Here is a 25,140-nt window from a genome sequence, read left to right on the forward strand (position 1 = left end):
AACTCCTAGCCTCACAGTTACTTATTTTGATGCTTGCCTACAAGCTCTGTGAAAGGATAGGACAGAGCTTGTGTTTTCAGCCAATGAAAGTTTTAGTGACTATTAGATTTCATGAGATCATAGAAACCAGCAAATCTCTCTGCATTTGGTGAGGTTTTGGTGCACACTGGGTTACATCCTCAGGACTCAGCCAGGGTGCTGAAGCTCTCTCTGCTATTTTCCTTATGTCCTACTCCCTCTGAGCTTCTATATGAGTATGAATAGGCACAAGGTCCTGTAGGGGTCTGCCATGAGCTTGCTTCAGTCTGTGTCTACAGCCCTTAGCATCTGTTGGGAGCTGAATGTAGGGTCAGACGGGCCCATGAATCTGCATCACTGAGTAAGATAACCACCCAAAGAAATGAGCTGTCTTGTATGACACTTTGCCTATGAACTTTGAGCTATATCACCAGTATTGTGAATCACTTTCTGCTGAGACTTGATTATCCTTATGTACTAATGTGTTATTGCTTTATCACTCTCTGCTGAGACTTGATTATCAATGAAACACCTGACAGGTTCTTATTTTGTAGAGACTATATAAGACCAGAACGACCGCTGCGGTCATAAGCTTACAGCCTTAGGCTGTAGTCTTGGGCTGTAGTCCTCCCAACCCCATCTATTACTTGTCTTCTCTTTCCTTTTTCTTTTCTCATCCTTACCCCCTAATCAGGTATCCTGCTTTGCTGCCGGCTGGCTCCGGTAAGCATCTAGCATGGTGTGATTGTTAGGGCTTGCACGGTGTGCTTCTTATTTCTCAGTTTGTCCTTTTGAGCTACTGGGTTAGTCTTTTGTCACTGGCATGATCACTAGAGGTATCTGTGATGTTAAAAAGTGTACGCTGGGCTCACCTCTCTGGTCCCTTTGTCCTGCTCATTAGCCTGGGGCAAATGGAATGAGGACCAGCCTTCAGAGAGGTCTTATGGATGGAAGTGTCTGCTTTAGGTCACACAGTAGCTCACTTTGGGGAGTGATATTTTGAGAGTCCAGCCCATCAACCCTTTAGTCCTAGGAGTGAAGACAGGTGATTTTTCAAGGCTGTGAGTTCTGGACTTGAGTCTGAGACTGGGATTAAAATACAGCTGAGTTTTTTGACTAACCTCTGAATTGCTGTAAAAGGTCTGACAGTTTTGGTCAGTTTTGGTCTTTTGTCTCCTGGCATGGAAAGGCAACATTTCATAGGCTCTTACATATTTAGGTCCTAATGGCGTTTTTATTTTTGTTTTCACCAGTCCTGGGGTTTGAACTCAGGGCCTAGGTGTTGTCCCTGAGGGTTTATTTTTCCCCCCTCCAGGCTAGTATTCTACTACTTGAACCACAGCTCTACTTCTGACTTTTTGGTAGCTAATTGGAAATATGAGTTCCATGGAGTTTCTTGCCTAGGCTGCTTCCAACTGCATTCTTCAGATCTTAGCCTCCTAAGGAGCTGGGATTATAGATGTGAGCCACTGGCACCAGTTCTGATTTAAAACAACAACAACAAAAATACAAGTATCTTTAAGCAGTTGTACAAAGGAGTTGCCATTGACAAAGGAACTTAGGACCACAATACTAATGGTGGGACTAGAACTCAGGGCCTGGATGCTGTCCTGAGCTTTTGTGTTCAAGGATAGCCATCTACTTTGAGCCACAGCATCACTTTCAGTTTTTAGGTGGTTAATTGGAGATAAAAGAGTTTCACGGACTTTCCTGCCTGTACTGGCTTTGAACTGTGACCTCAACTCTCAGCCTCATGAGTAGCAACTGTCTGGCTCTAATGTTTTTTGTTAAGTAAAAAGATGTGATTTTGATGAGATCTACTTAATTTGTCACTTTTACTTGTATAATGGCGATTTCTGTGTAAGAAATCTCTTACAAGTACAGCTGTGGATAAAGTCGTTAAAGTACAAGTCTTGAGCAAAAAAAGCTCAGGTATAGTACTTAGACCCTGAGTTTAAGCCCCAGAACTGGCGTGTGTGTGCACACTCACATTACCTTGCTGTTTGGGTTCTTTTTCTCCTTTAAAAATGCATTTTAAGAAATAGGTCATAAAGCTACAAAATGCCTTGTTTTTTGTTTTTGTTTGGAGAGGATTGGCATTTTAACCATGAACCTTCCAGTTCTATAATCATTTCATTTTCTCCACAATCCTTTGTAATTTTAAATGTGCTAGCTTTATAGGTTCTGGTTATCTACTTGTTTACAGGTGCCAAGTCTTATTAATTGATGAGGAGACCCATGTGGTCTCATAGCTGGTCCAAAGGAGAATTAGAAGCATAATGTCTTCATAATCAGCTAGGGAACCCTGAGGTGAATTCACAAGTAGATGCCACACTGGGATGCTGGGCAGTATACCTTGAGGCCTGTATGCAGCTGCTTTGCACAGGACAGGATTTGGATTCCTGTGACAGGAGTCATTTCTCTTCCTCTCACTTTTCTAACTCATCATGTTGTGAACAGCTTAATGGTAACAAATATTAGCAGTGGCCACAGTGTGAACTGGACAAGATATCAACCATTTGCTTCTCCACGTAATGGTTTTTGTTGTTTTCCCTACTTAGCAATGATAACATCCATGGGAAAATTACTGTCAATCACAAAATAAGGCTGTTCCCAGGAGTTTGTCCCTGTTATGTCTATGTGTGCATTGAGAGTATCAATATACCACTTAGGCCTTTGATTTTGCAAAATCCTAAAGCTAAATATTTGTATCACTTACACAACTGATATGTGGGAGTGGTCCTAAGGAATCTCACCCGTGGTTTGTACTCAAGGCTAAACAACTGATGTGTGGAAATGGTCCTAACCAATCTCATGTGTGGTTTGCACTCTCAAGGCTAGGCAGGGGCCTAAGCCCTGTAACATGCTGTTCAGTTCTTCTGCCCTGGATCAGATTTGGATAAATAACCTTCTTCCTGGCCTCCCAGAAAGTGGCCTTACCATCTGTATGTCTAGACCGAAAAGAGTTGATAAGCTGCTCAAGGATAGCCATTTTTGACCCTTGAAAAATGGCTTGTTATGCTTTATTGATTGATCATTGTTCTCAAATGACAATGGAGGCAAGGCAGACTGATAAAGGTTCCCAAATTTGGGGACCTCAGGTTCAAATACTGTTTGAATGGGTCTTACTTTCATTTTATCAAATTTTATTAAATTGTTTTAAAAGAGGAACATGTAATTATTTTTTTTATGTATTTAGAAAAACAGGACATAAAACCCAGCATCTACAATGACCTTAATAAAATTTCCCTCTTTAGTTAATTCAGTTGTATGTAATTAATTCATACCCTGCTATATCTTGGGTTAATGGTCTCATGAAAACTATGCTTCCTGGCTAAGAAGAATTTGGAATTTCTGCCTCCGTGTGCCAGGATGTCTGGAGCTCTAGCTGATGTCACTGTGAAGTCTGTGGCACTGGTTAGAAGTCTGTTCTGTCTTCTAGTTTACCTACAGATGCTGGCCTTTAAAAAGGTTTTACCAGAATGCAGGAATAGCTGCCCAGAGATGGTAGAGTCTTACAGTGGGAATTTATTATTGATCATTTTTAAATGTGTGATGCAGTTTTATAATAATAATACAGTGACAAGGAAATAGGGTTGTTGCTGTGACATGCAAAACAAAGATAAAAAGGCAATTAAAAAATTAGACATAGTATCACTGAGGATAATGACTAAGCCTGTTTCAAAGCAGCTCATGGACGTTGATGTCTGATTTATCAAAATGGATAAACATAATTTTGTAAGAAAACAGTTTTGAGGCAAACGCAGCACTTGATATAGAAGTGAAGAATTCCAGGAACACACCAAAGGCTGTCAGATGAAGAGGTCCAGTGAGTCCTAAGTAGCTTTCTGCCACTTCTATTTTCACAGGACTTAGTGATTAAGTTTGTGGTGCATCCCTACTTCAGAACTGGACTGGATCATGCTAGATTCAACTTAAACAATAACTTTTGCCAGGTACCATGGCACAGCCTGTAATGTTGGCACTCAAGTCTGAGGTAGGAGAATCATGAATTCAGGCTAACCTGAGCTATATAGTGGGACTGTCTGAAAGCAAATCCAAAATAGATGACAGTTCAGTGGTGACTGAAGCCACAGCTTTACTTCTGTGTTATCAAATGATGTCCTCAGGCCAGTACTCACAGGTCTGTGTCAGAGGTTTGCTCAGGGCTTTTCTGGAGAGTCAGATGAACAGATTAGGTGAACAGATGAAGGTGTTTGCAGTGCTACAGGGACTTCTGTTAAAGCACACAATTTCTAAAATATTTATTTATGCTGTTTTGCTATGCAAATCCATCTAGAAAGAGCTGGCATCTCTATGGTCTGGCCACTGTTGGGCCTTTCCTTGCCCCAACCAAGAAAACTTATATATGTTATGTTAACTTTAATACTAAGTATTATATATTGTGGATGCTGTTTTGAATAGGCTTAAAAATCGCCACTTTCTAATATTTTCTATTATTTTGTAAGAAATAGCATTTTTATATATTAACTGTTTTTTGAGACTGCTCAATATGCTTTTGAAAAAAAAATTGGTCTTTTTGGTGGTACTGGGTCTTAAATTCAGGGCCTTGTGCTTGCTAGGCAGGAATGCTACCACCTGATCTATGCCCTCAATTCTCAAGGTGATTTTTTTTGGGGGGGGGGGTGGGTCCTGGAGCCTGAATTCTGGGCCTGGGCTTTGTCCCTGAGCTCTTCAGCTCAGGGCTATTACCCTACCCCTGGAGCCACAGCCCCACTTCCCATTTTCTAGTGGTTAATTGAAGATAAGAGTGTCACAGACTTCAGTACCCAGGCTGGCTTTGGCAATCTTTAGATCTTAGCCTCCTGAGTAGCTAGGATTATAGGGGTGAGTCACTGAGCCCAGCTTCAAGGTGCTTTTTATGCCAGTAACTTGTACTTTAGATTTCTTAGGTGGTTCTCTATAAATAACAGTGTTGTTCACAAAGACAATTTCAACTCTTTTTCACTCTGGATGCCTTTGGCCTCTGCTTCTCCCAGTACACACAGGCTAGGAGCAGCCTGTGGGACAGAGTTGAACCCCAATGGCTCTTGTTAGTGGGTTTGTGGGACACAGTAACTGTTTCACTGTTGTGGGTTTGTGGAGAGGCTCCTTTTTACTTTCTTTTTCCTTTTTTGGGGGGGGGGGTGTCGGTCGTGGGGCTTGAACTCTGGGCTTGAGCACTGTCCCTGTGCTCTTCAGCTCAAGGCTACTGCCCTACCCCTGGGCCTGGATATTGTCTCAGAGCTCTTCAGCTCAAGGCTACCACTCTGGAGCCACAGCACCACTTCCAGTTTTCTAGGGATTAATTGGAGGTAAGAGTCTCATGGTCTTTAGTGCCCAGGCTGGCTTTGAATGTGATCTTCAGATCTCTGCGTCCTGAGTAGCTAGGATTACAGGCGTGAGCCACTGCACCTGGCTACATGTAGAATATTTGAATAAGGTAAATAGAGTCCTTAAAGAAGAAAATGAGAATGGCCTATTTTTCTAATATTTGGGCAATCCCATGTAACTAACATAGAGTAAAACAAGAGGTGTTCTTCCTCCAAACATTGCAGCAAGGTATACTTCCAGTCATAGAGAGAAGTAACAGCCTTATAGCTCCACCTGCCTGACTTAGGTTCAAGTTCACAGTGTGAATGTGTAAATGGGACCTATACTCATGCTTCTCTTCTTCCTGACATGGCCACAGTGTGTCTTCCCTCTGTCTCCAAGCTACTGCCTCCAACATCTAGCAGCATTGCTGGACTTTTCAGATACCTATGCTTTCACTTGTCAATCTTGTTCATTATATTTTTTTCTTGTTTATTTCCTATGGATTTATTTTGCAAATTTTCTAGGTGATTATGACATATGGCATGGACTGGGATGAGGGTCTTGGAAAAATGGAAGGACTTTGCTCATCTATGTTTGGTTCAGTGTTCCCACACTTAGGTGGTCATCAAGCACACCTGAGGAAAGTGGACATTTTTGTAGGGTCAGTTTGGTGGCATGGAGAGTGCTAAAAGTGAAACAGCATCTACTAGGAGGTCTGTTTCTTATCTTCTGAAACTTTGCTTTCTTGGCTCCTTCAAAGACAAATGCTTGAGTAGGGAGAAAATAAAGAAAACACTGGTATCTGGATTTCAGAAGTCTGCACATATTTTGAGGAGTTGGTAATGGACTTAGTTGACTTGAGAAAACCAAATGCCAATTTGGGAATGGTGTGAGCCAGAGACCAGGCCATCTATGCCAAAGTGTATTCCCCAGCTCAGAAACTACATCCCAGGCAGATGAGAATGTTTGTATGGACTCAGTCAGCTTGCAAGGCAGGTAGTCTGCTCTAAACTCATCCAGTGGAGCATAGACCCCCTACCTGGCCCTTTTGAGGCTGGGGTCCCTGATTGAAGACAGGTGGTCCGGTATATGTATGTGCAGCATACTTCTGTCCACTGAATGAGGGGTTAGAAGGGCCTTCTTGGGTGGTGGGGGAGATGGGGCAAATGGCATGAGAAAATCTGAGACCTCTTAGCTGTGTTTCGGTGAGGCACATGGCAGACTAGCCCTAGCCACCCAGGCATTCTTGCTTCTTATCTGAAGGAGCCAGGATGGTAAGAACTGTAGACCAAATAGTGGCAAAGGGACTTAGAGGAAATGGAAATTAGGCAAGGTCTGAACTGCAAGGAAAAACTAGAGAAGGAAAAAGTAGATAAGAAATCACTGAAAGAATAATACCCAGTGAATCAGGGCAGCTGAGATATTAACATTGAATTAGACACCAGGAAAAATCATAGCAAGGGTGAAAAAGGAAAAGTTGAGGAAATCTTCCTGAAGCAGCTGAGAAAAACAATAAAGTTCGAAGTTGGATCTAGCATTGAAATTAAAAAGTACAGCAAGGAAATGGGAAAGAGGAGGGAGCATTATAAACAGTTTTATAAAGAAGAGTTTTCCTGGAAGTAAGGCCATTGTAGACTGGAGGGGCCCACTAAACACCTATGGACAGAAGGCCATGTTGAGGGCCATCTCCAAGCCATCTCAGTGTTGTGATGGACTATGCAGAGCTATTAATGAGGCATGTTGCTTTTGACACAGGATCTAACTAAGTGGTCCTGATTAGCCTCCAACTTGCCTTAGCTTTCCAAGAAAAGGAACCTGTGGGAGTACATACCATAGTGCCTCGTGCTCCATGTACAAGTGACTGCAGTCACATGGAGAAGTGAAATGAAGGTGCATTGAAATTCATGACGTCACATCCTTTCCAGAGAGCTTCTAGCACATTCATTCTTTCAAAAAAGAAGCAAATAACCAGTGAAAGAGGAGGAGCGAGGGGCAGGTTCAGGAAGCAGCACAAGTAGATGCCTGTGCCTGGTAGAGGGTCCTCAGTTCGTGGAGCAGGAGATGGGCCTGAAGATGGAATTGAAGCACTGCCTGGGCATCTTGAGAGGAGATTTGGACCGTTGAAGTGCTCAGAATGGAATTAGTGGCAACTACCTACACAGGCAAATGAAAAATACATCACTGGCTTTTAGGCAATGGAAACAATCCAGATGCCCTACTGCAGATGAATGGATACAGAAAATGTGGTATATATACACAATGGAATTCTACATAGCCAACAGACAAGATAAAATAATGGCATTCGCAGAGAAGTGGATGAGTCTAGAGCGAATCATGTTGAGTGAGACAAGTCAAGACCAAAGGAACAAAAGGCGCATGGTATCCTTAATATGTGGCTATTAAATCCAAAGAGTACAAGAGCGAGGACTCAATAACTGCATACCCAAAGCTATGGACATGGTAATGGAAATATAAACATAACTATAGACATAAAAACCTATGACTCTATAGACATAATGTTTTATTTCATAAATTAATATGTTTCTATGACATACAAACCCTTAGCCTAATTTTGATTAAGTTCTAAATACTAAGTCCTAGTGATTGTAGAGATTCCCTTCTTGAACACTTGTTTGTTAAACTTGTCATTTAAAATATGATGTAAAAATCAACGTTAATAAATTCTTTAATAAAAAAAAGACAAAAAAAACATCCATCACTGGCTTTGGGGGAAGATATGAAGTACTGCAGGAAATGGAAATAATCAAGGAGTGTTGCTTGGCCTCTGCATGAGCCGGGTCGGCCCTGTCACAGGATGAGACCGGTACAGTCCTGAGCTTTAGTTGTGTGGGTATCTAGGGTGATTAGGACACCATGCCTGAGGTGCCTGAGGGGCCTGGTGGTGGTCAGAAGCATCTTTATCCCAGGGGTCACTCAGTCTTGATTCTATTCCCTCAGTATCCTTATCCTTTCTTTTGTTCTTGAGACAGTTTGCACTATGTAAGCTTTTGCCCGTCACAGCCTCCCCCCTGCTGAGATTATAGGTGTGTGCACCACCATTTCCTCAGCTTTTCTCATTTTATACTGCTTCTGGCCCACCCCACTGGTATCACATCACTGACATACACCTGTGCAATGACCACCACACTGTTTAATCTCTATGATGGGTCTCTTGGCCCTCTTTGTGCTTCAACCTTCAGAGGGTTCTCAGTTGAGGTGATGACATATTGGCTTACTCAAAGCCATCTGCTGGTTCCACTTGATCTTATAACCAAGTCCTTACTTCTTACCGTCTTTCCCAGTTTTGTCCAGGTGGATCCTGTGCTTCCTGTTGTGAACTGTGCTAGGTGAACTTGGTGCTTGATCAATTCCTTTAAAAATGTGTCCTGTAATATGTCATAGAATCACGAGTCCTCTCAGTGACTTTGTCCTATGCCTCTGCCTTTCCCTATGTCAGCCTTGCTGTCTCAGCTTTCATAGTACTCCCCACTCATGGCCTTGTATCTGACTTATGGTCTTTGTTCTCTCATGTCAATCACATAGAGAACAGATTCTTAGGCAGTTGCTTTTGGAAAGAGAATTACAAATCAAGATAAGGGCTCCTGATTCATTTCTCTTCACTTAAGAATGGATAAACCAAAGTTCAGTGAAGTCAGATAACCAGCCTAAGGACACAGAATAAACAAGCCTGGACCAGAGTCCAGGTCTGTATGAATGTTGATGTTGCTTTCCCTGAGTTCTGAGACCTTTTCTCCTCTTTATTACTCAGCGAGTTCAAAGAGAGGGTGTCAGTAATGACAGCTCCTCCCGAGTTTCTATGTCCATTGAAGTCCTTTGTTCATGCATTGCCTTTGATTGTTTCCCCAGAAGCCGGCTTCACTTGATTTTCAATTCGCTGTTCTTTCCTCTGCGATCTGCTGCTACTCCCCCGCAAGAAATCCCAAAGGTAGCATAGGTGGGCTTTTCTGATGTTTAACGTTAAAAGTCACAACCAAGAGTGGAGTGGTTAGGATGAGAACCTGGCTTCTCTGAAGTCACTGTTGTTGATGGTTCTCTAACCAGCTTCCAGCCCACTTCCAGCCACATATCTGTTGTCCAGAACTAGACACCTGCACTGGCTATCTTATCTTGTCTCACCTTCTGTTTCCCTTGTCCTTGTTTCACAGTCTACACACAGTAGGTGACCTCCAGTCTGAGCTCACTCAGGTCCTCTTGGGAGCTGCCCTCACTCCTAGTGTAGAGAGGCTTGCCTTCCTGACTCCAGCTGTGCTGCCTGGGCTATGCTTTGTAAAGATTGGTCAGGTATGTGAGTATTTGCCCTTCTTGGTCAGGTTGCATCTGGCCATGGGAGTCAAACTGAGTGTGCTTAATGTAGGGCCTGCATTGCTGGGGTCTTTTGAGGCTGAGGGTAGAGGGCTGCATTAGGGTTCTGTCTGGATGTTTCTCCTGGCTTGGCTGCTCTGGGATTCTGCAGCTTTGGCTGTGTGGACCTGGCTTACTGTGTACATTTGTGCCCAGGCCCATCTCATCTCTGTTCCAGGCACAGCATTTCCTTGCAGTTGTATTTTGGGGCTGTTATTTAGCCTGCTTTTTGAGTGTTTAAAATAGTCAAAGGATCAGCTTTTCAGAGTAAGGAAGCAGGAGAGAAACTTTACCATTTGTTTGAGAGGTTCTGAGAGCTTTTTTTAGCGCGAATAGTTCAAAGAGCGCCTCTTGTTAATCAGAGGAATATTCCAGCATCCCTGGGGTGGTCACACTGGCTTAATTGGAACCCAGGCTGCTTTGAAGTCTTTTTAATCCTTCCAGAGCTGGGAGAAAGAATTTAGAGACAGCAACTGTAAATTTGAAATTTCTTCATTTTATTTACATGCGTCTAGGGACCCACCTTACTCCTCTCCCTGAAGCAGTGAAGCTGTGTGGCTAGCTGTGGACAGCTGAGTGCAGTCTGAACTCTGTTAGGCAGGAGACAACAGGGATGTCCCAGGCAAGAGAGCTGCAGGACAATGGCCTGAGTCTATGTGGCCACAGCCGGGTCCCTGGGCTGGTGAATGTGGCTGCTGCAAGCATCATTATGAGTTTCCGAAGACCCTCTGCCTTGCTCTTTGCCTCCAGCAGTCTTACCCATAGTAGGTTTCTACTTCTGGGAATACAGACTCTGCTACCTAACACTACTCCTGTTCTGTTTTCTTCTGTTCTATCCCATTCCTGCTGAGCTCAGATCCATGTTTTATCATTTTATGTTAAAGCAGATTCCATGGGTGCAGGATCTACTCCTTCCCAGTTCCCACCCAACCCCCTATTGAGTGCATTTTTGTTTCTCTAGCTCCTTAGAGGTGGGATCCAGGTGGCCAGCAGTCCAGCTGGACACAGTGGTGGCAAGCATCTGATTTGGCTATTGCAGGTAGTGGCTTCTTGCCCCCATTTAGGATATATTATGCTTCATTGTTTCTTCGTTGATATTGGGACTTGCACTCAGGGCTACATGCTTGCACGACTTTCTTGCTCAGGGCCATACCTCTCTAGTCCAGAATTTCCTTGGTTATTTTGGATGCTTTTTGCTCAAGGCTATCGCTCTGCCACCTGAGCCACTGTCCCTGAGCTCTTCAGCTTAAGGTTAGCACTCTATCACTTGAGCCACAGAACTACTTCTGGCTTTTTTCTATGTGTGTGGTATTGAAGAATCGAACCCAAGTCTTTGTGCATGCTAGGCAAGCACTCTACCATTAGGCCAAACTCCCGGCCCCTAGGCAGTGTTTTTTTTTTTCCCCCAGTCCTGGGCTTGAGCTCAGGGCCTGAGCACTGTCCTTGGACTTTCTCAAGGCTAGAGCTCTACCACTTGAGCCTCTGTACCACTTCTAGCTTTTTTCCATGTATGTGGTATGGAGGCATCGAACCCAGGTCTTAGTGTATGCACTCTACCACTAGGCCAAATTCCCATCCCTAGGCAGTGTTGTGGTTTTGTTTTTTTTTTTTGCCAATCCTGGTGCTTAAACTTAGGGCCTGAGCACTGTCCTTGGACTTTCTCAAGGCTAGAACTCTACCACTTGAGCCACAGCACTATTTCCAGCTTTTTCTAGGTATGTGGTACCGAGGAATCGAACCCAGGTCTTTGTGCATGCTAGGCAAGCACTCTACCACTAGGCCAAACTCCCGGCTCCACCTAGGCAGTGTTTTTATGAGCATATTATTATGGATTCAGACCATCATTCAGGTATTCCTTGAGGTTGGCCAGGCTTCAAACATATATACTTGGGTATTGTGACAGGTACAGATTTAGACAAGTGTGACACATGTCTACTGGGAGAACATGCTTTTATTACTCTAGGAAGTCCCCAGGCGAATTCACCCTATGACCTGGCATCTACAGCTCAGTTTTACTTGTCCTAGAGCTCGCTAAAGGTTCTTCCCCTAAGTTTTACAGTACTCTCTCCTTTATTTTACTCAGTCTTTTCAGAGATCACCTTTTCAGAGATTGTTACTGACTGCCTGTTGGAAGTCATCACCCCATTCCTGTCATTCTGTCCCCTCCCCATGCTGTAATTGTCACTACACTCCTCTCAGGAATGTGTGTTGCATGTTAGCTTTGTCACAGTGTCTGTCTGTTCTAACAGGTAATAAACTTCAAGGCATCTTGTGTTCTGTCAGTTCTGTTTCAGAGTGCCTTGGACAGACTGAGCGTATGGTAATGCTTGGCTAGATCTTTTAGTTGTTGTTGTTGTTTTTGAGACAGGGTCTTGCTGTGTAGTCCAGGCTGGCCTGGAGCTTTGGGGTTCCTACCTCCTTCCCACCCTCCATCTCCTGAGTTCTGGCTGAGCTAAATTTCTTGAGTGTGTCGTTCTGACAGTCATTGCATAGAAGCAGTGAATGGATCAGGCATTCCTTTTCCATGTGCCCCAAGAAGTGATGTTTTACACCATGCTTCTTGCTTCTCAGTGTGCTTTTAGGTTGTAGTTCTATTATTTAACAGATGTCCTTTTTCTTGTGTGTGATGGAAAAAGTGGTAGGATTGCCATCTCTCAGTGCCCAAGTAATGCAAGAGGGCTTGTTTGGGGTCACAGTGTGGGACCAGCAGCTGGGATGGCACAATGGTCCAGTAGTGGGTGGATGCCCTTAATGCAGGTTGTCAGCTTACATAGTGTTACACCTGCTTCACAGACCAGAGGCTGGGGTCAGGCTGGGATCTGAACTCATGTCTGGCCAGGTCCAGGGCACAGTCTTTACTGATCTGTGTTCTCTCACATCTTTGCTTCATTTCTATCTTTGGCATTTTTGGGGCCATCACTTGGCAGTGCTGAGAAACACCTCTCTCTGGAATGAGGCCAGGGGCCACTTTTTTATACTGGTGATTGATACACTGGATGGTACATAGGCCTTCACTTTGTATCCCACCTCATCAAGGGTGGTAACAATTGTTTTTACAGGCTTCAGCACAGTGAACTGGAGACGCTGTAGGTAGATACACTTGGCTTTCTTACTGAGCATGGCCTAGGGTGTTGCCTATGATTTCTAATTAGGTAGCAATGACACAGTAGCACCTTCTGTTTATCTTATTGTTCTCATGACTTCCATTCCTGAGGAGGGAATTGAGTTTGGAGAGGTCAGTTGGTTTTTCTGAGGTCACTTGACCAATAGTGGATGGAGTTAGACTTCTTGAGCACTGGCTGACTGCAATCTGACTTCGAAATCTAAGATGCCAATTCTTAGGCCTTTCGTTCTGCTCCTGGTAGTTTGCAGAGTCTGCTTTTTGGAAATGAGAATGTGATCCATACACAGTTTCTGTCTTCTATGATTCATGCTGATGAGCTTGGGCATTGCCTGGGGTCTGACTCATGTGGGAAGTAAGGTGGGTGGCAGCTCTGGAAGGGTCATGCCCCTGACTGACCCACTGTGTTAACCAGTGTGCTTCAGGCTTGCTCTGGCATCTTCCAGCCTTGGGAGTCTTATACTAAAAAGGTGGAAGTTGGATGCTGGTGGCTCACACCTATAATTCTAGCTACTTAGGAGATTGAGATCTGATGATCGCAGTTCAAAGCCAGCCCAGGCATGAAAGTCTGTGAGACTCCAGTTATCCACCAGAAACCAGAAGTGGTGCTATGGTTCAAATGGTAGAGCAAAAGCCTTGAGCTGAAAGAGCTCAGGGACAGTGCCCAGGCTCAGAATTCAAGCTCCATGACTGAACCCCCCCCCAAATGTGTGTGTGTGTGTGTGTGTGTGTGTGTGTGTGTGTGTGTGTGTGTGTGTGTAATCATCTGCGTATCTGTCCTCTCCTTACTCACCCCCAAACAGGCTTCTGTATCTTTGTGACTCTTTCTAGAGCTGCTCCTCACTCCTGCTTCCAGGCTGTGCTGGTCTTCCCTCAGCCTGCCTGATGACAACAGCTAAACACATGATTGTAGTGGCATAGTTTTAATGATAAAATATAGAAGCTGATGATAACTGTTAAAAACCAAGTGGTTACTGGGGCTGGGAGTTTGGCCTAGTAGTAGAGTGCTTACCTAGCATGCACAAAAATCCGGGTTCAATTCCTCAGTACCACATACATAGAAAAAAGGCGGAAGTGGTGCTGAGGCTCAAGTAGTAGAGCTCTAGCCTTGAGAAAGTCCAAGAACAGTGCTTAGGCCCTGAGCTCAAGCCCAGGCAAAAATAAATAAAATAGCTGAATATGGTGGCACATGCCCATGATCCCACTTATAGGCAAGAAGTAGGAGCACTATCTGAAAAGAAATAACTAAAACAAAAACAGCTGGAGGATTGGCTCACATGGTGTATATAACCTGCCTGGCAAGTATGAGGCTCTGAGTTCATAACCTAGTAACACCACCCCAAAAAAAGAAAAAAAAAAAGCAATTGGCATTTCTGTGAAGACTATGTTGAATGTTTTGAAAGGTTCAAAGGAAACTGTTAAGAAAGCAAATTGTAAAAGATGAAGAAGAAAAGTTGTAAAATCTAGGAAGATTGTAGGTGTCTGTTTTGAAGAGCCAAAGCTAAAAATCTAAATCATGTTTCATGTATGTGGCTTATACAAAGAGTAAAAGATGAAAATTAAGCATGTGGACCTATAGTTGAAGAAGTTTGCTGCTTTGGGAAGAATTGTTTAAAGTATTTAATTTGATTCCTCTCTTAACCAAATCTTGTAGTCATTGCCAGTCCTGATTATTTTATTTATTTATTTATTTATTTGTTTATTTTTATTTTTTTAATTGTAATTAGTAAAAGGGTTACATGATATTTGCCAGATAGAAGGTGCATTAATTCACATACATTGATACCCTTTCACATGTCTTGGTACCCGTTTCCCTCCCCCCCCACACCCCCCACCCGTCTTGGTTTTCCCCCCTTCCCTATCAAATTTCAAATATCCAAATACAAGTAAATTCAATATAAGTCCTGATTATTTTAATAGCAATCCTTCTACTGACATTATCTTCTTTTTTTGCCAGACCTGAGGCTTGAACTCTAGGGCCAGGGCACTGTCCTCGGGCTTTCTCAAGGCTAGCCCTCTACTACTTGAGCCACAGCACTGCTTCCAGCCTTTTCTATGTGTGTGGAACCAAGGAATCGAACCCTGGTCTTTGTGCATGCTAGACAAGCACTCTACCACTAGGCCAAACTCCCAGCCATTATTTTATTTTTTAATAGTAACTATTTTACTGAACATCATCTAAGAATATGATCGTTTTATTATAAATGATTATGGCTAGATTGCTATACAATAATTTGTATAGCATGTTATCTTGAGAAGGTTGCCTCAGTTGAGGCAGGATCTGTGGATGGCCAGTAGGGGGTGTGGGCTTAGGTGATGGGTACTATAGGATGGTGATGGTATGGTTTAAGATAGGGTGGTTGGGACAGGCCTAACTGAAAACCCAAAGGACATTTGAGTGGAGACCTGAAGGTAGATGAGGGAGTGAGTTCTGTGGAAGCCTAGGGAAAGCTTCCACAGTAGGAGAGGATATGTAGCTGGAAGCTTGGCTCTGGCTAAGGGCTGTTTTGAGACAGTAGATCAGAGAAATATACTGGCCAGTCCTGGGGCTTGAACTCAGGGTCTGAGTACTGCCTTTGGGCTTTTTCAAGGCTAGAGGTCTACCGTTTGAGCCACAGCACCACTTCTGGCTTTTTCTCTGTATATGGTACCAAGGAATCGAATCTGGATCTTCGTGCATGCGAGGCAAGCACTCTTACTAGTAGGTCAAACTCCCAGTCTAGTATTTGCCTTCTTGACCCTTGGGTACTGTCTCTAAGCTTTTGTGTTCAAGGCTAGTACTCTGCCACTTGAGTCACAGCTCACAGTTCCACTTCTGGCTTGTTTTAGTCAATTGGAGATAAGAGCACCATGGACTTTCCTGGCCATGCTGGCTTCGAACCGTGATCCTCAGATCTAAGCCTCCTAGGATTACAGGTGGGAGCTACCAGTGCCTGGCTAGGCTTCACAGGCACTAGATAGCTCCGTAGGTTGGATGGATAAATGTAGCTTCTTGGTATGTTGTAGAACTGTGATGATGATATGCGCTGGTGGTGTCTACTATGAGTCTCCTGAAGCTGAGTGGCCATGCCCACTCCAATTTTCAACCTCTCATTCTGTGGCCTTAGGACTGGGGACAGCAGACACATCCACTATAGGAAAACCTCGCAGTGCATGTGCCAATGCAAGATCACTACCCAGTGGAATTCGTATGTACTAGTTTCTTCTCTGTCCAAGGCACTCCATGCTGTGCCTCTGCTCCTCATTGCCCGGGGACCTGCATGGCACCTTCCTACGTAGTTGTGTTATATTACTGAGAGAAGCCTGGGCTGTCGTTTGACTTTTCAGCTGCGAGTGCTGGCCATTCTTTTGGCTTTCAGTATGTGTTTGCTGTCCAATGTTTTCTGTTCCGATTTTGGCATTCTTTTTGCAAAAACAATGAACCATGTTGCTTTTGTGTTCTCTTCCTTCCGGTTGGGCCCTGGCCGAAGCCCAATCCTAGCAGTTTGGCCTGTGGTCTTATCCTGTGGGTTCCTATTCTTTGGAAACAATGGCACCTTTAAAGAAAGCTAGAGGTCTGTCACTTGCTAATTGGTTCTGTGGTTGTCCTGTTTCATTCATGCTTGATGCTGGATCTAGTGTCTTTCAGACTTGTTGAAACTGGCACTGAGGGCTTCAGCAAGAGCCAGGGCATCTGCTGTTAGGACTCAAAATAGCTTCAACTTAGACTTGGGAAAAAACCAGTGGGCTTGGTCCCACAGCCCACTGAATTCTGCACACAGCTGAGTTTGAGTCAAAATTCAGCTGCATATGGAACAAAAGGACTTCTCTCCCTGAAAGCCCCTGGTGAAAGGCCTCACAGCTGAGGCCAGTGTTCTACAGCAGATGTCACAGCTTGGGCTGAAGTTGGAACTGTCACTCTCCTGTCATCCGTGTTGGAGGCTCCCAAAGCCGCAAATGCTTCCACTTTGTAGTTGTGAAGTACAGGTTTCAGGGTGGATGCTGCCGGTATTTTTAGTCTGTAATGGCACTTGGCATGACTCCGTCCAGTTACAAGCACTTAGCTAATCCCCATGGTGCCCAGGGTAAGCATCTTTGAGTAGCTTTACCCACACTCAGGTCAGAAGGCTTCTAGAAAATAAACACTTCCCGCCTGTTGGAGGTATGCTGGCCCCTGGGTTTGTAATGTGGAGAGGGCTGCACAGGTATATTAATACTCCAGGACTCCCAGCTCCTAGACCTTCTTCTCTTTACCCACACCAGCTCAGGCTTTAAGAGGGATCATCAAAAGCTGAGCACTGTGCTCTCTCCAGCATAGCTGAGCCTAGTTCTGGAATACCAGGCTTCCCTTTCTTTCTTTTCCACGTGGCCTGCTCCTTGTGTCCTGGTGCTGGTGCTTGTGCTAGTGTGAGCAGTGTGTGGTAGGTGCATTATCTTGTCAGAGGGGGAGGTTCTAGTAGCTAACTCCCCTCACTAGCTTACTTCCCCTTACTAACTTATCTTAGGCTTTATTTATACATATGAAGTATACATTCTCATTATAAGAAGTTTACATAGTACACATGCAGTTAAAGCTCCCTGGTTTGCCACCTCTGATCCTAACTCTGTCATGGAGGTGAGCGCAGGATATATTTGGGGCACTGCTGTCTAAGGTATGTTCTATTATTGTTACTATTATTATTTTAGCGCTGCTGGGGATCAAACCCAAATGCATATAAAGTAAGAACATCCTTGGTACTCCATTCCTGCATATTTAGGGTCTGTACTTGTGCAAGCAACTTTGGTATTTGGTACATGGAACATGCTCTCTGTGCCTGAGCCCTTTGTAACTGCTCATGCACATGGTCTGCAAGGGTGGCATCCCAGCCTCTGTGCTTTTGCTGCCATGTTAAATCCACAGGCAAGGCTTCAGGAACAGGAGCTGCTTCTTATGGTTCTGGAGACAGTGGTCTACTTCTGAGATCAGTTCCTCCTCCTGTCTTGCATATCGTATCCTTACCAGGGCACTGATCCTGGCGTGAGGAGATGTTGCCTTCCTGAACTCACCTCCCAGAGTCCCATCTCCAAAGTTCATCCCTCAGAGTTTGAGCTTCAGCATAGGGATCTGACGAGGAGAGTTGGGCCCACAGCAACATGCAACTGGCAGTGGATTGAGGTGGCTAGGGCCACCTAGCACTGGCCAGGGGCCTGTCCATGGGGACCTAGAGTTCCTCAGATAGATTAATGGCCTTTCAGTAACACATCAGTATCTTCTACCTGACAGCTGTGCTGGCCATTGGCCTGAGGACAGCAGCAAAGCAAGCAGAATGACCCTCAGCGCTGACCTGTAGTGTGACATAAGATTCTCCTTGTAGTGTATGCAAAGACTCCTGTCACTCTGTCAGTGAAGCAGTGGGGGCTCCTGTGGGCAGCTTTCTACTACATGGCCCTGAACTTGCCTTCTGTGTATCCTGTACCCACTGCTGTCATGAGTGGTGAGGAAAGCAGAATTCATCCTCAGCCTCCAGCTGGTGTACCACTCCGCTACTGTCTGTGCCGGGAGCCCATGTGTATGTGGGGATGATCACACTACTCATCAGTTCAGGACATTATAGGTACATGTCCTGCTGTAGCACTGGTCAGAAGATGAGGTCTACACTGAGTGTGCTTGCACTCATGGGTGGAGTGGACTTTACATTACCAAGCAACATCTTCAGGCCTCAGTCTCCCCATTGCAGGATGAAAATAGTACAGGGGAGAGTGTGTAATTTGAATGGAACAGCACATCCACGGGCCTCTGTCCTTGCTCCTCCTGTGCTGCTGCACACTGTTGCTTTAGAGAAATGTGAGAGGAGCTAAGTCCTGGAATGAGGCAGTGGTGATACTACTGCCTCATATCAGGAATGGGGTGAAAGTAACCTGTGTAGTTGGGGAGCTAGGTCGGAACTGGTGTGTAGCTTGGGTGGGTGATGGTTGGTTGGATCCTGGTAATGTAAATGTCCATCACCCCACTGATCCAGGTCTGAATGGTCACTGGCATGTATGTCTTTGGCCCTGTCTTGGGTGGCAGATTAGACCCACTTCCTGGAACAGGTAGGACTGAGTGTTCAGTTTTTTTCCTCCCTTAGGACTCCAGAAGACCTTTCCAGATTCGTGGTGGAGCTACAGCAGCGAGAGCTGTCCCTGAGGGAGAAGAACAACACTGTCACCACCAGGTGAACGCTCACTTGGGGCGTGCATGGGGACTCTTTGCTCTAGGCTGTTGGGAGGAGACAGTGTGTACCACTCTGGATCACTCAGTATCTCATGTTGCCTTTCATTAGTAGACAAGCACTCTACCACTAGGCCAAACTCCTGGCCATTGTCTTTCATTACTATCATCAAGTGTCTGAGGCTGGGTACTTCTTAAAGTAGAGGTTTATTTAGCTCACACTTTTGGAAAGCCCTGGTGCTTGCATCAGCTTCGTTCTGATGGGGACTTCCTGGGGATGAACAGGGGGCTCATGTGGGCAAAAAAACACAAAAAACAAAAAGCAAAAAAACACACCACCCACAGGAAGTTAGAGAAGGAAGAGGGCTAGGCATCTGTAATAGCTTTTGTCAGAACCAGCCAAAGTCCCCAGAGCTGCCTCAGTCCTTTGGAGATAGTGCCCTTTTCGACCCTAGGGCCTCTCCTAGGCTCACCTCCCTATACTTATGTACTATGAAACCACTTTTATGAGTCTCAGGATTGGCTGTGCTTCACAGCAGCTGAGTCTGCCCTGGGCTGAGGTAGTGGCTGGGGAGCTGGGGACTGGTAGACATTACCCCATATTCTCATACAAGGTGGAGAAGTGCAGTTTGAAGGCCTCATCAGTTTCATCTTGGGTAACTGCTTATTGGCTTCCTGGATCGGGTGTCCCTGCTTAGCTCTGAGCATTTGTATGGCAGTCTGGAGTAGAAACCTGGCCCCTAACGTGTGTGTACTGTCTTCGCAATCACAAGTGTTCCAGCTCTCTGGTGCCTCTGCTTTCAATTGACAAGATCTCCCCCAGCAGACTTGAGCAGCAGGCAGACTTGTTTCCTAGCGTAGCAGGGGTCCAGAGGTGGGTGGCTATAGGACCATTCAGGCCTGCCATTAGATATTTTCCTCTGGACACCACATATATAATGTCTTTGCTAACATCACTTTTTTTTTTTTTTTTTGTCAGTCATGGGACATGAACTCTGAGCCTGGGTGTTGTCCCTGAGCTCTTCAGCTACTCCTTGAGCCACAGCGCCACTTCTGGTTTTCTAGTGGTTAACTGGAGATAAGAGACTCACAGACTTTAGTTCCTGGGCAGGCTTTGAACCGCAATCCTCAGATCTCAGTCTCCTGAGTAGCTAGGGTTACAGGCATGAGCCACTGCACCCATCCTCAACATCACTTTTTCTTTTCTTTTCTTTATTTTTGCCAGTCCTGGGGCTTGAACTCAGGGCCTGTGCACTGTCCTTGGGTTTTGTTTGTTTGTTTGTTTTTTGCCAGTCCTGGGCTTGAACACAGGGCCTGAGCACTGTCCTTGGATTTTCTCAAGGCTAGAACTCTACCACTTGAGCCTCAGCACCACTTCTGGCTTTTTTCTATGTATGTGGTACCGAGGAATCGAACCTGGGTCTTCATGCATGCTAGGCAAGCACTCTACCACTAAGACAAACTCCTGGCCCTGACCTTGGGTTTTTCCTCAAGGCTACTTGAGTCACAGCACTGCTTCTGGCTTTTCTATGTCAGGATCACTTTTTGCATGTGTGTGTGTGTGTGTGTGTCGGGGGCGGGACGGGGGGTCATGGAGCTTGAACTGAGTAGCTAGGATTATAGGTGTGAGCCACCATGCCTGGCCTGGCTCAGCATCACTTTTTAATTGGCACCCACTGGGTGCCTCACATTCATTCCTGACACCTTGGATTATCTGGGCCATGAGGATAGCTGTGTGGGATCAGGCTCCCTCAGTACCCAAGGCCATAGGGAGAAGCTGGGTGGCCACAGTGAGGGGAAGAGCTCTGCATAGACTGACCTCGGGATGGGAAAGTCTGTGAGGAGAGCTCAGGGCCAGCCAGCTTGCCATTGCTTATCAGGCTGAAGCTGCATTCTCCTGTGGAGATAGCCTTTTAATAATTTATTAGTAGCCAGAAGGAAGGGTTTCTTATTTTGGTGGCTGATGTCACTTTGAAAATTGGCTTTTAGAATCAGCTGGTTATGTTGGATATAATCAAATCAGTTTGCTTTAAAAAGCCCAAATGATAAAGATTGCCTTTTGCTTTCAAAGGCACTGTCAGATGAAACGGGTATGAGGAGTGATTTGGAAGTAGATCCTGGCAATCCCCTTCATTTTACTCTATGAAACAGAATGCACTATTAAGGGAAAGGAAACTTGCCTGCTTAGTAGCGAGATACTTTCTGTACTTCTCTACTTTGAGTAACTGTCAGACCACTGCCTGCCCAGAGAGCCCTCAGGACTAGAGCTCCATGTGGTGTTATACATGTGCCTATGCTTTTCTTTTGGGTTAGTTTGGGGGAAGGAGTGGAGTTTCAGGTTGCAGGCTGTACTTGGGAGCAGGCAGTCCCTGTGACTCCTTTCCTCGGCCCCTGTCCCAGGACTCCTGTACTCCCAGAGTTGAAGCAGATGCCCTAGGAAAGGTGAGCTCAGGGTGTCCTGTGGACATGCCCTGTGCTTCACTCTCGCTGGCCTAGATGTCACTATGGGCTCTACCTACTGGCATCTCAGGACGCTGAAGTGAGGTTTCCTGTACTTACAGTCTGTCTCTCAGGGTGTTCATCCATGGTCAGTTTCATTTGGGCTTCTGTCTGCTGTCCATTTGTGCTCTGGCTTCACATGGCCATGGCTCCTTGCTCTGTGTGGCTCCTGCAGAACATGTGCAAAGGCACACGGGCTTGGTGCTGTGATGGATGGGGTGACCCATCAGCATGAAGGACCCAGCAGCTGTCAGACACTGAAGGGAACTAGTTAGGCATCATTACTGAGAATGGAGATGTCTTCAGACTACTACGATGTGGCTAGTTTCTACTAGGACAATGTGGGACCCCTAGTGCAGTGACACTCTGGTATCCAGGAGATGACTCCAGACCCCACGTGGTAAGCCTTCTATGTGCTCAGGCCCTGAGAAGCCTTGCCCTCTTGTTTGCCAGAACTCAGGGCCCCGATTAGCAGGACACCAATCTTGGTAGAAAGAGCAGATGTTGTACCATAGCATTACCAATAGCCAGGAGAGGCTGCCGTTGAGTTTTCTGCATTGTGATCTATCTGGCTTTGACCTGTGTTACTGATGAAGCATATCGTGAAGTCTGTGTTGACTGAGATTGCTCTTTCCTACTGTTTTTGGCACTGTAGAGCTTGAGGGTGGACCTGTTGGTGAAGCTTGTGTTTCCTTCTGGTTGGGCTGGTATCTTAGAGACAAGAAATTTGTTGAGCTTTTCTTAAGGGAAAGAGATGAGGATGGGCCTCATTCATAGGTAGCGAGGAACAGACAGCTTTGTTCAACTAAATATCTTTATCTCGGAATAGATGGGGTGTCTTTGGAGTTGTTTAGAGGATTGTGCATCTGGAGTTCAATAGCCCTAATGATCTGTGACACTGTAGTGGTATGTTTTGTGTGCGTGCGTGCGTGCGTGCGTGCGTGCGTGTGTGTGTGTGTTTGTGTTTGTGTGTACTTGTGTGTTTGTGTTTGTTTGAACCTAAGGCCTTGGGCATGCTAGGTGAGCACTCTACCATTGAGCCTTGGTAGTGTTAAGGATCCTTTTGGCTGGCTATGCAGCCAGGAGTAGATTTTTTGCTTGCTGAGCAAAGGGCCTGCAGAGTATCAGAAGTATGCATTTGCATGCAGTTCCCTTAGAGGGCCATCAGGGAAGGCTGTTTATCCCTTTCTGAAAGGCTTTATGGAGACAAGGTACCATCCATCATTAATATGAATGAGTCTGTCTGTGCACATCTCCCCATCCTCTTCACCTCTGGGCGGAATCTGATTGCAGTGTTCAGGAATTTTGCCTTTTGGCAGCCCTTGCTTGGGTTTTGGCTCTTTGAGTCTGATAATGTCACTCCTGGTTCTGTGGCTGAGGATAAGGCAGCTGTTCAGCTTATGGACAAATTCTTTATGCATCCCTGGCTTGCTGTGGTCTGCACAGGTTCATCAGCCCTACCCAGAGCCTGTGTGCTCTCACAGGATTCATTAATGTTGGAAGGCACAGGCATCCCACTGTGTTACCCCCTGACTGCTGCCTCACCTCTGCTGTTGCCTACACTGTCATCCTGCTGATCATGAGGGATGGGCACTGAGCTGAGGAAGTACCAGGATTAGGAAGCTTGTGCTGGGTTCCAGGGGCTCTGCTGTTTGGGGTTCTTCTGCTTTGCTGGAAATATATGTCATACTTTGGAGAGATAATGAAAGGAGTAGGGCTTGTTGGGACTTGTCTGGGTTCTGGAGTTCAGTGTTCTCACCTGTTATCAGGTGGGCAGTAAGGAAATGAGAGCAATTCCTGCTGGTTTCCATGTGCTGCCTGAGCACTGAGCTCAGTGTGTCCTGAGCAGCATGTGACTTCTCCTGGGTAGACACAAATATTATCATGACTTTGTACCAGAGGAACATGAGGTCCAGCTTGATCTGCTACAGACTGGTAAAACCAGGGATTGCCTACGGCCTTTGTGTCTTCAGGGCTCGTATGCTGCACCTGAAGCAGGAGTACAGGTTCATGTGGAGCTCTGGGCTTGTGTCCTTCACTCCTCTCCCTCAGCAGAGAGAGACTTTTAAGACTGCGCATCCTGAGCACTTGGTGCTACCCAGCTTTCCTCTGTGTACCTTAAGGTAGTTTATAAAACCAAATGGAGACAAGCTGCTGAGTGATGTGGGCATGGATGCTCCTCCCTGTTATTCTGTTTGGCTATTTTAGATGGCCCAGCTTGGCTCTTCAGAAGGCTGCGTGTAGTCAGCCTTTCAGTGCTATCACTCAGGCAAGAATTTCATTCACCTTGGCAGGTGGTCTGGAAAGTCACCTATTGCTGCTTCTGAATCACTTAAAGTCCTGGTCTTTCCTGGATGCTTCTAAAATCTCCTTGGGCCCTGCTGGAACTGCCTTTTGGGAGGAGTTGCATTCTTGTCTAGCAAAGGAGCCTCAGGAAGTGGCTAAGGAAGTCATTACCATCCTGTTCTCATATCTGAGATTGTTTACTTGCTTCCCCGGTTGCCTCCCAAAAGTAAGTTAAGATCAGAGTCACCATCATAATTCTTAGTGCTCTTTGTCCAACCTCTCAAAACATCTTGTAGTGTAATGAGGCCTTGTCACTTTTGTCAGCCGGTATTTGTATGAGTTATAGCGCTTTTGAGCAAGGCCAGTGACAGGCACCCAGGATTCATGATGCTTCTGCCTCGGAGTGGCCTGTCAATCTGTGCCCCCGCACTAGTGATAATGATGAGCAGTCACCATCAGTTCTAAGTACAGGCTTCCCATGTTCGAATCTCAGCTCCACCTTGGAGCAGTGCTTTGTCCTTGAACAGTTTAATCTTTCCTCAGCTCATAGTCAGAATGTCAGCAATGACAACTCTGGTGTTTTGAGGATGAAGTTAACTATGTCTGAGAGATTCGATCAAGACCTGGAACAGTAAGTGGCTGGCACTGGTGAGCTCCCTTTGGGCACCACAGGTGAGATGAGCATCTGTTTGTAGACAGTGGTAACAGTCAAAGGGGTTATGTTTGCGTCATGGTAGAGAGATTGGATTTGTTATGGTAGATATGGTGGGTAAGAGGAAAAGAGTTAGTGATGACATAGCTGGCTCTGGCCTGGCCTGGACCACATCTTGCAGCTACGGCCCCTGCCAGGTCTCATACTTGTCTTAGCCAGTTACAGTCTGGCATGAGTTAGCCCCTGGGGTTGTCAGGAACAGAGACAGAAGACTTACCATGTCCATTTGGCTTTTGATGTCACTCAGTGTAAATGGACTTTGGCAGAGGTGTTGAGCCTGCTCGTGTTTGATCAGCTATTTCACATGTCTTCTATGACAGCTTCTACAGTGCCTCATTCTTCCAGGCCTAGAGCCGTCCTCCTGTCTGTGTTGGTATTCCTGGCATCCTATTCTAGGCCAGGAGTCTCTGCTGTCTATCTGTTTTGATGTCCCAGGTACCATGGCTCCTGGCACACCATCTTTCCAGACTCGGAGCTCCTGCCCTGTCTATATTGGTATTCACAGCTCTTGGAACCTGTCCTTCCAGACTGAGGCCCCTTCCCTCTCTCTTTATTGGTGGTTTAGTGACCATGGCACCTGGTCCCATCTTTCCACATCTGGAGCCTGTTGCCCTGTCTCCAGTCCTACTAGAAACATGTACTCTCAGAGGGCATCTC

The 25,140-nt window shown here is 45.5% G+C and overlaps 1 protein-coding gene across 1 annotated transcript in view; it reads left to right on the top strand.

Moving 5' to 3' along the window:
* The window catches only part of Mad1l1 (mitotic arrest deficient 1 like 1), a 312,487-nt gene that overhangs the window by 50,961 nt on the left and 236,386 nt on the right, over positions 1-25,140 (top strand). Inside the window, exon 10 of the mRNA XM_090329856.1 lies at positions 18,904-18,990. Within this exon, the coding sequence (XP_090185982.1) occupies positions 18,904-18,990 (87 nt within the window). The remainder of the gene's footprint in view (positions 1-18,903; positions 18,991-25,140) is intronic.

Source organism: Megascapheus bottae, chromosome 3, assembly GCF_031878675.1.
Source record: "Megascapheus bottae isolate mThoBot1 chromosome 3, mThoBot2.hap1, whole genome shotgun sequence".
Taxonomy (NCBI): Eukaryota; Metazoa; Chordata; class Mammalia; order Rodentia; family Geomyidae; genus Megascapheus; species Megascapheus bottae.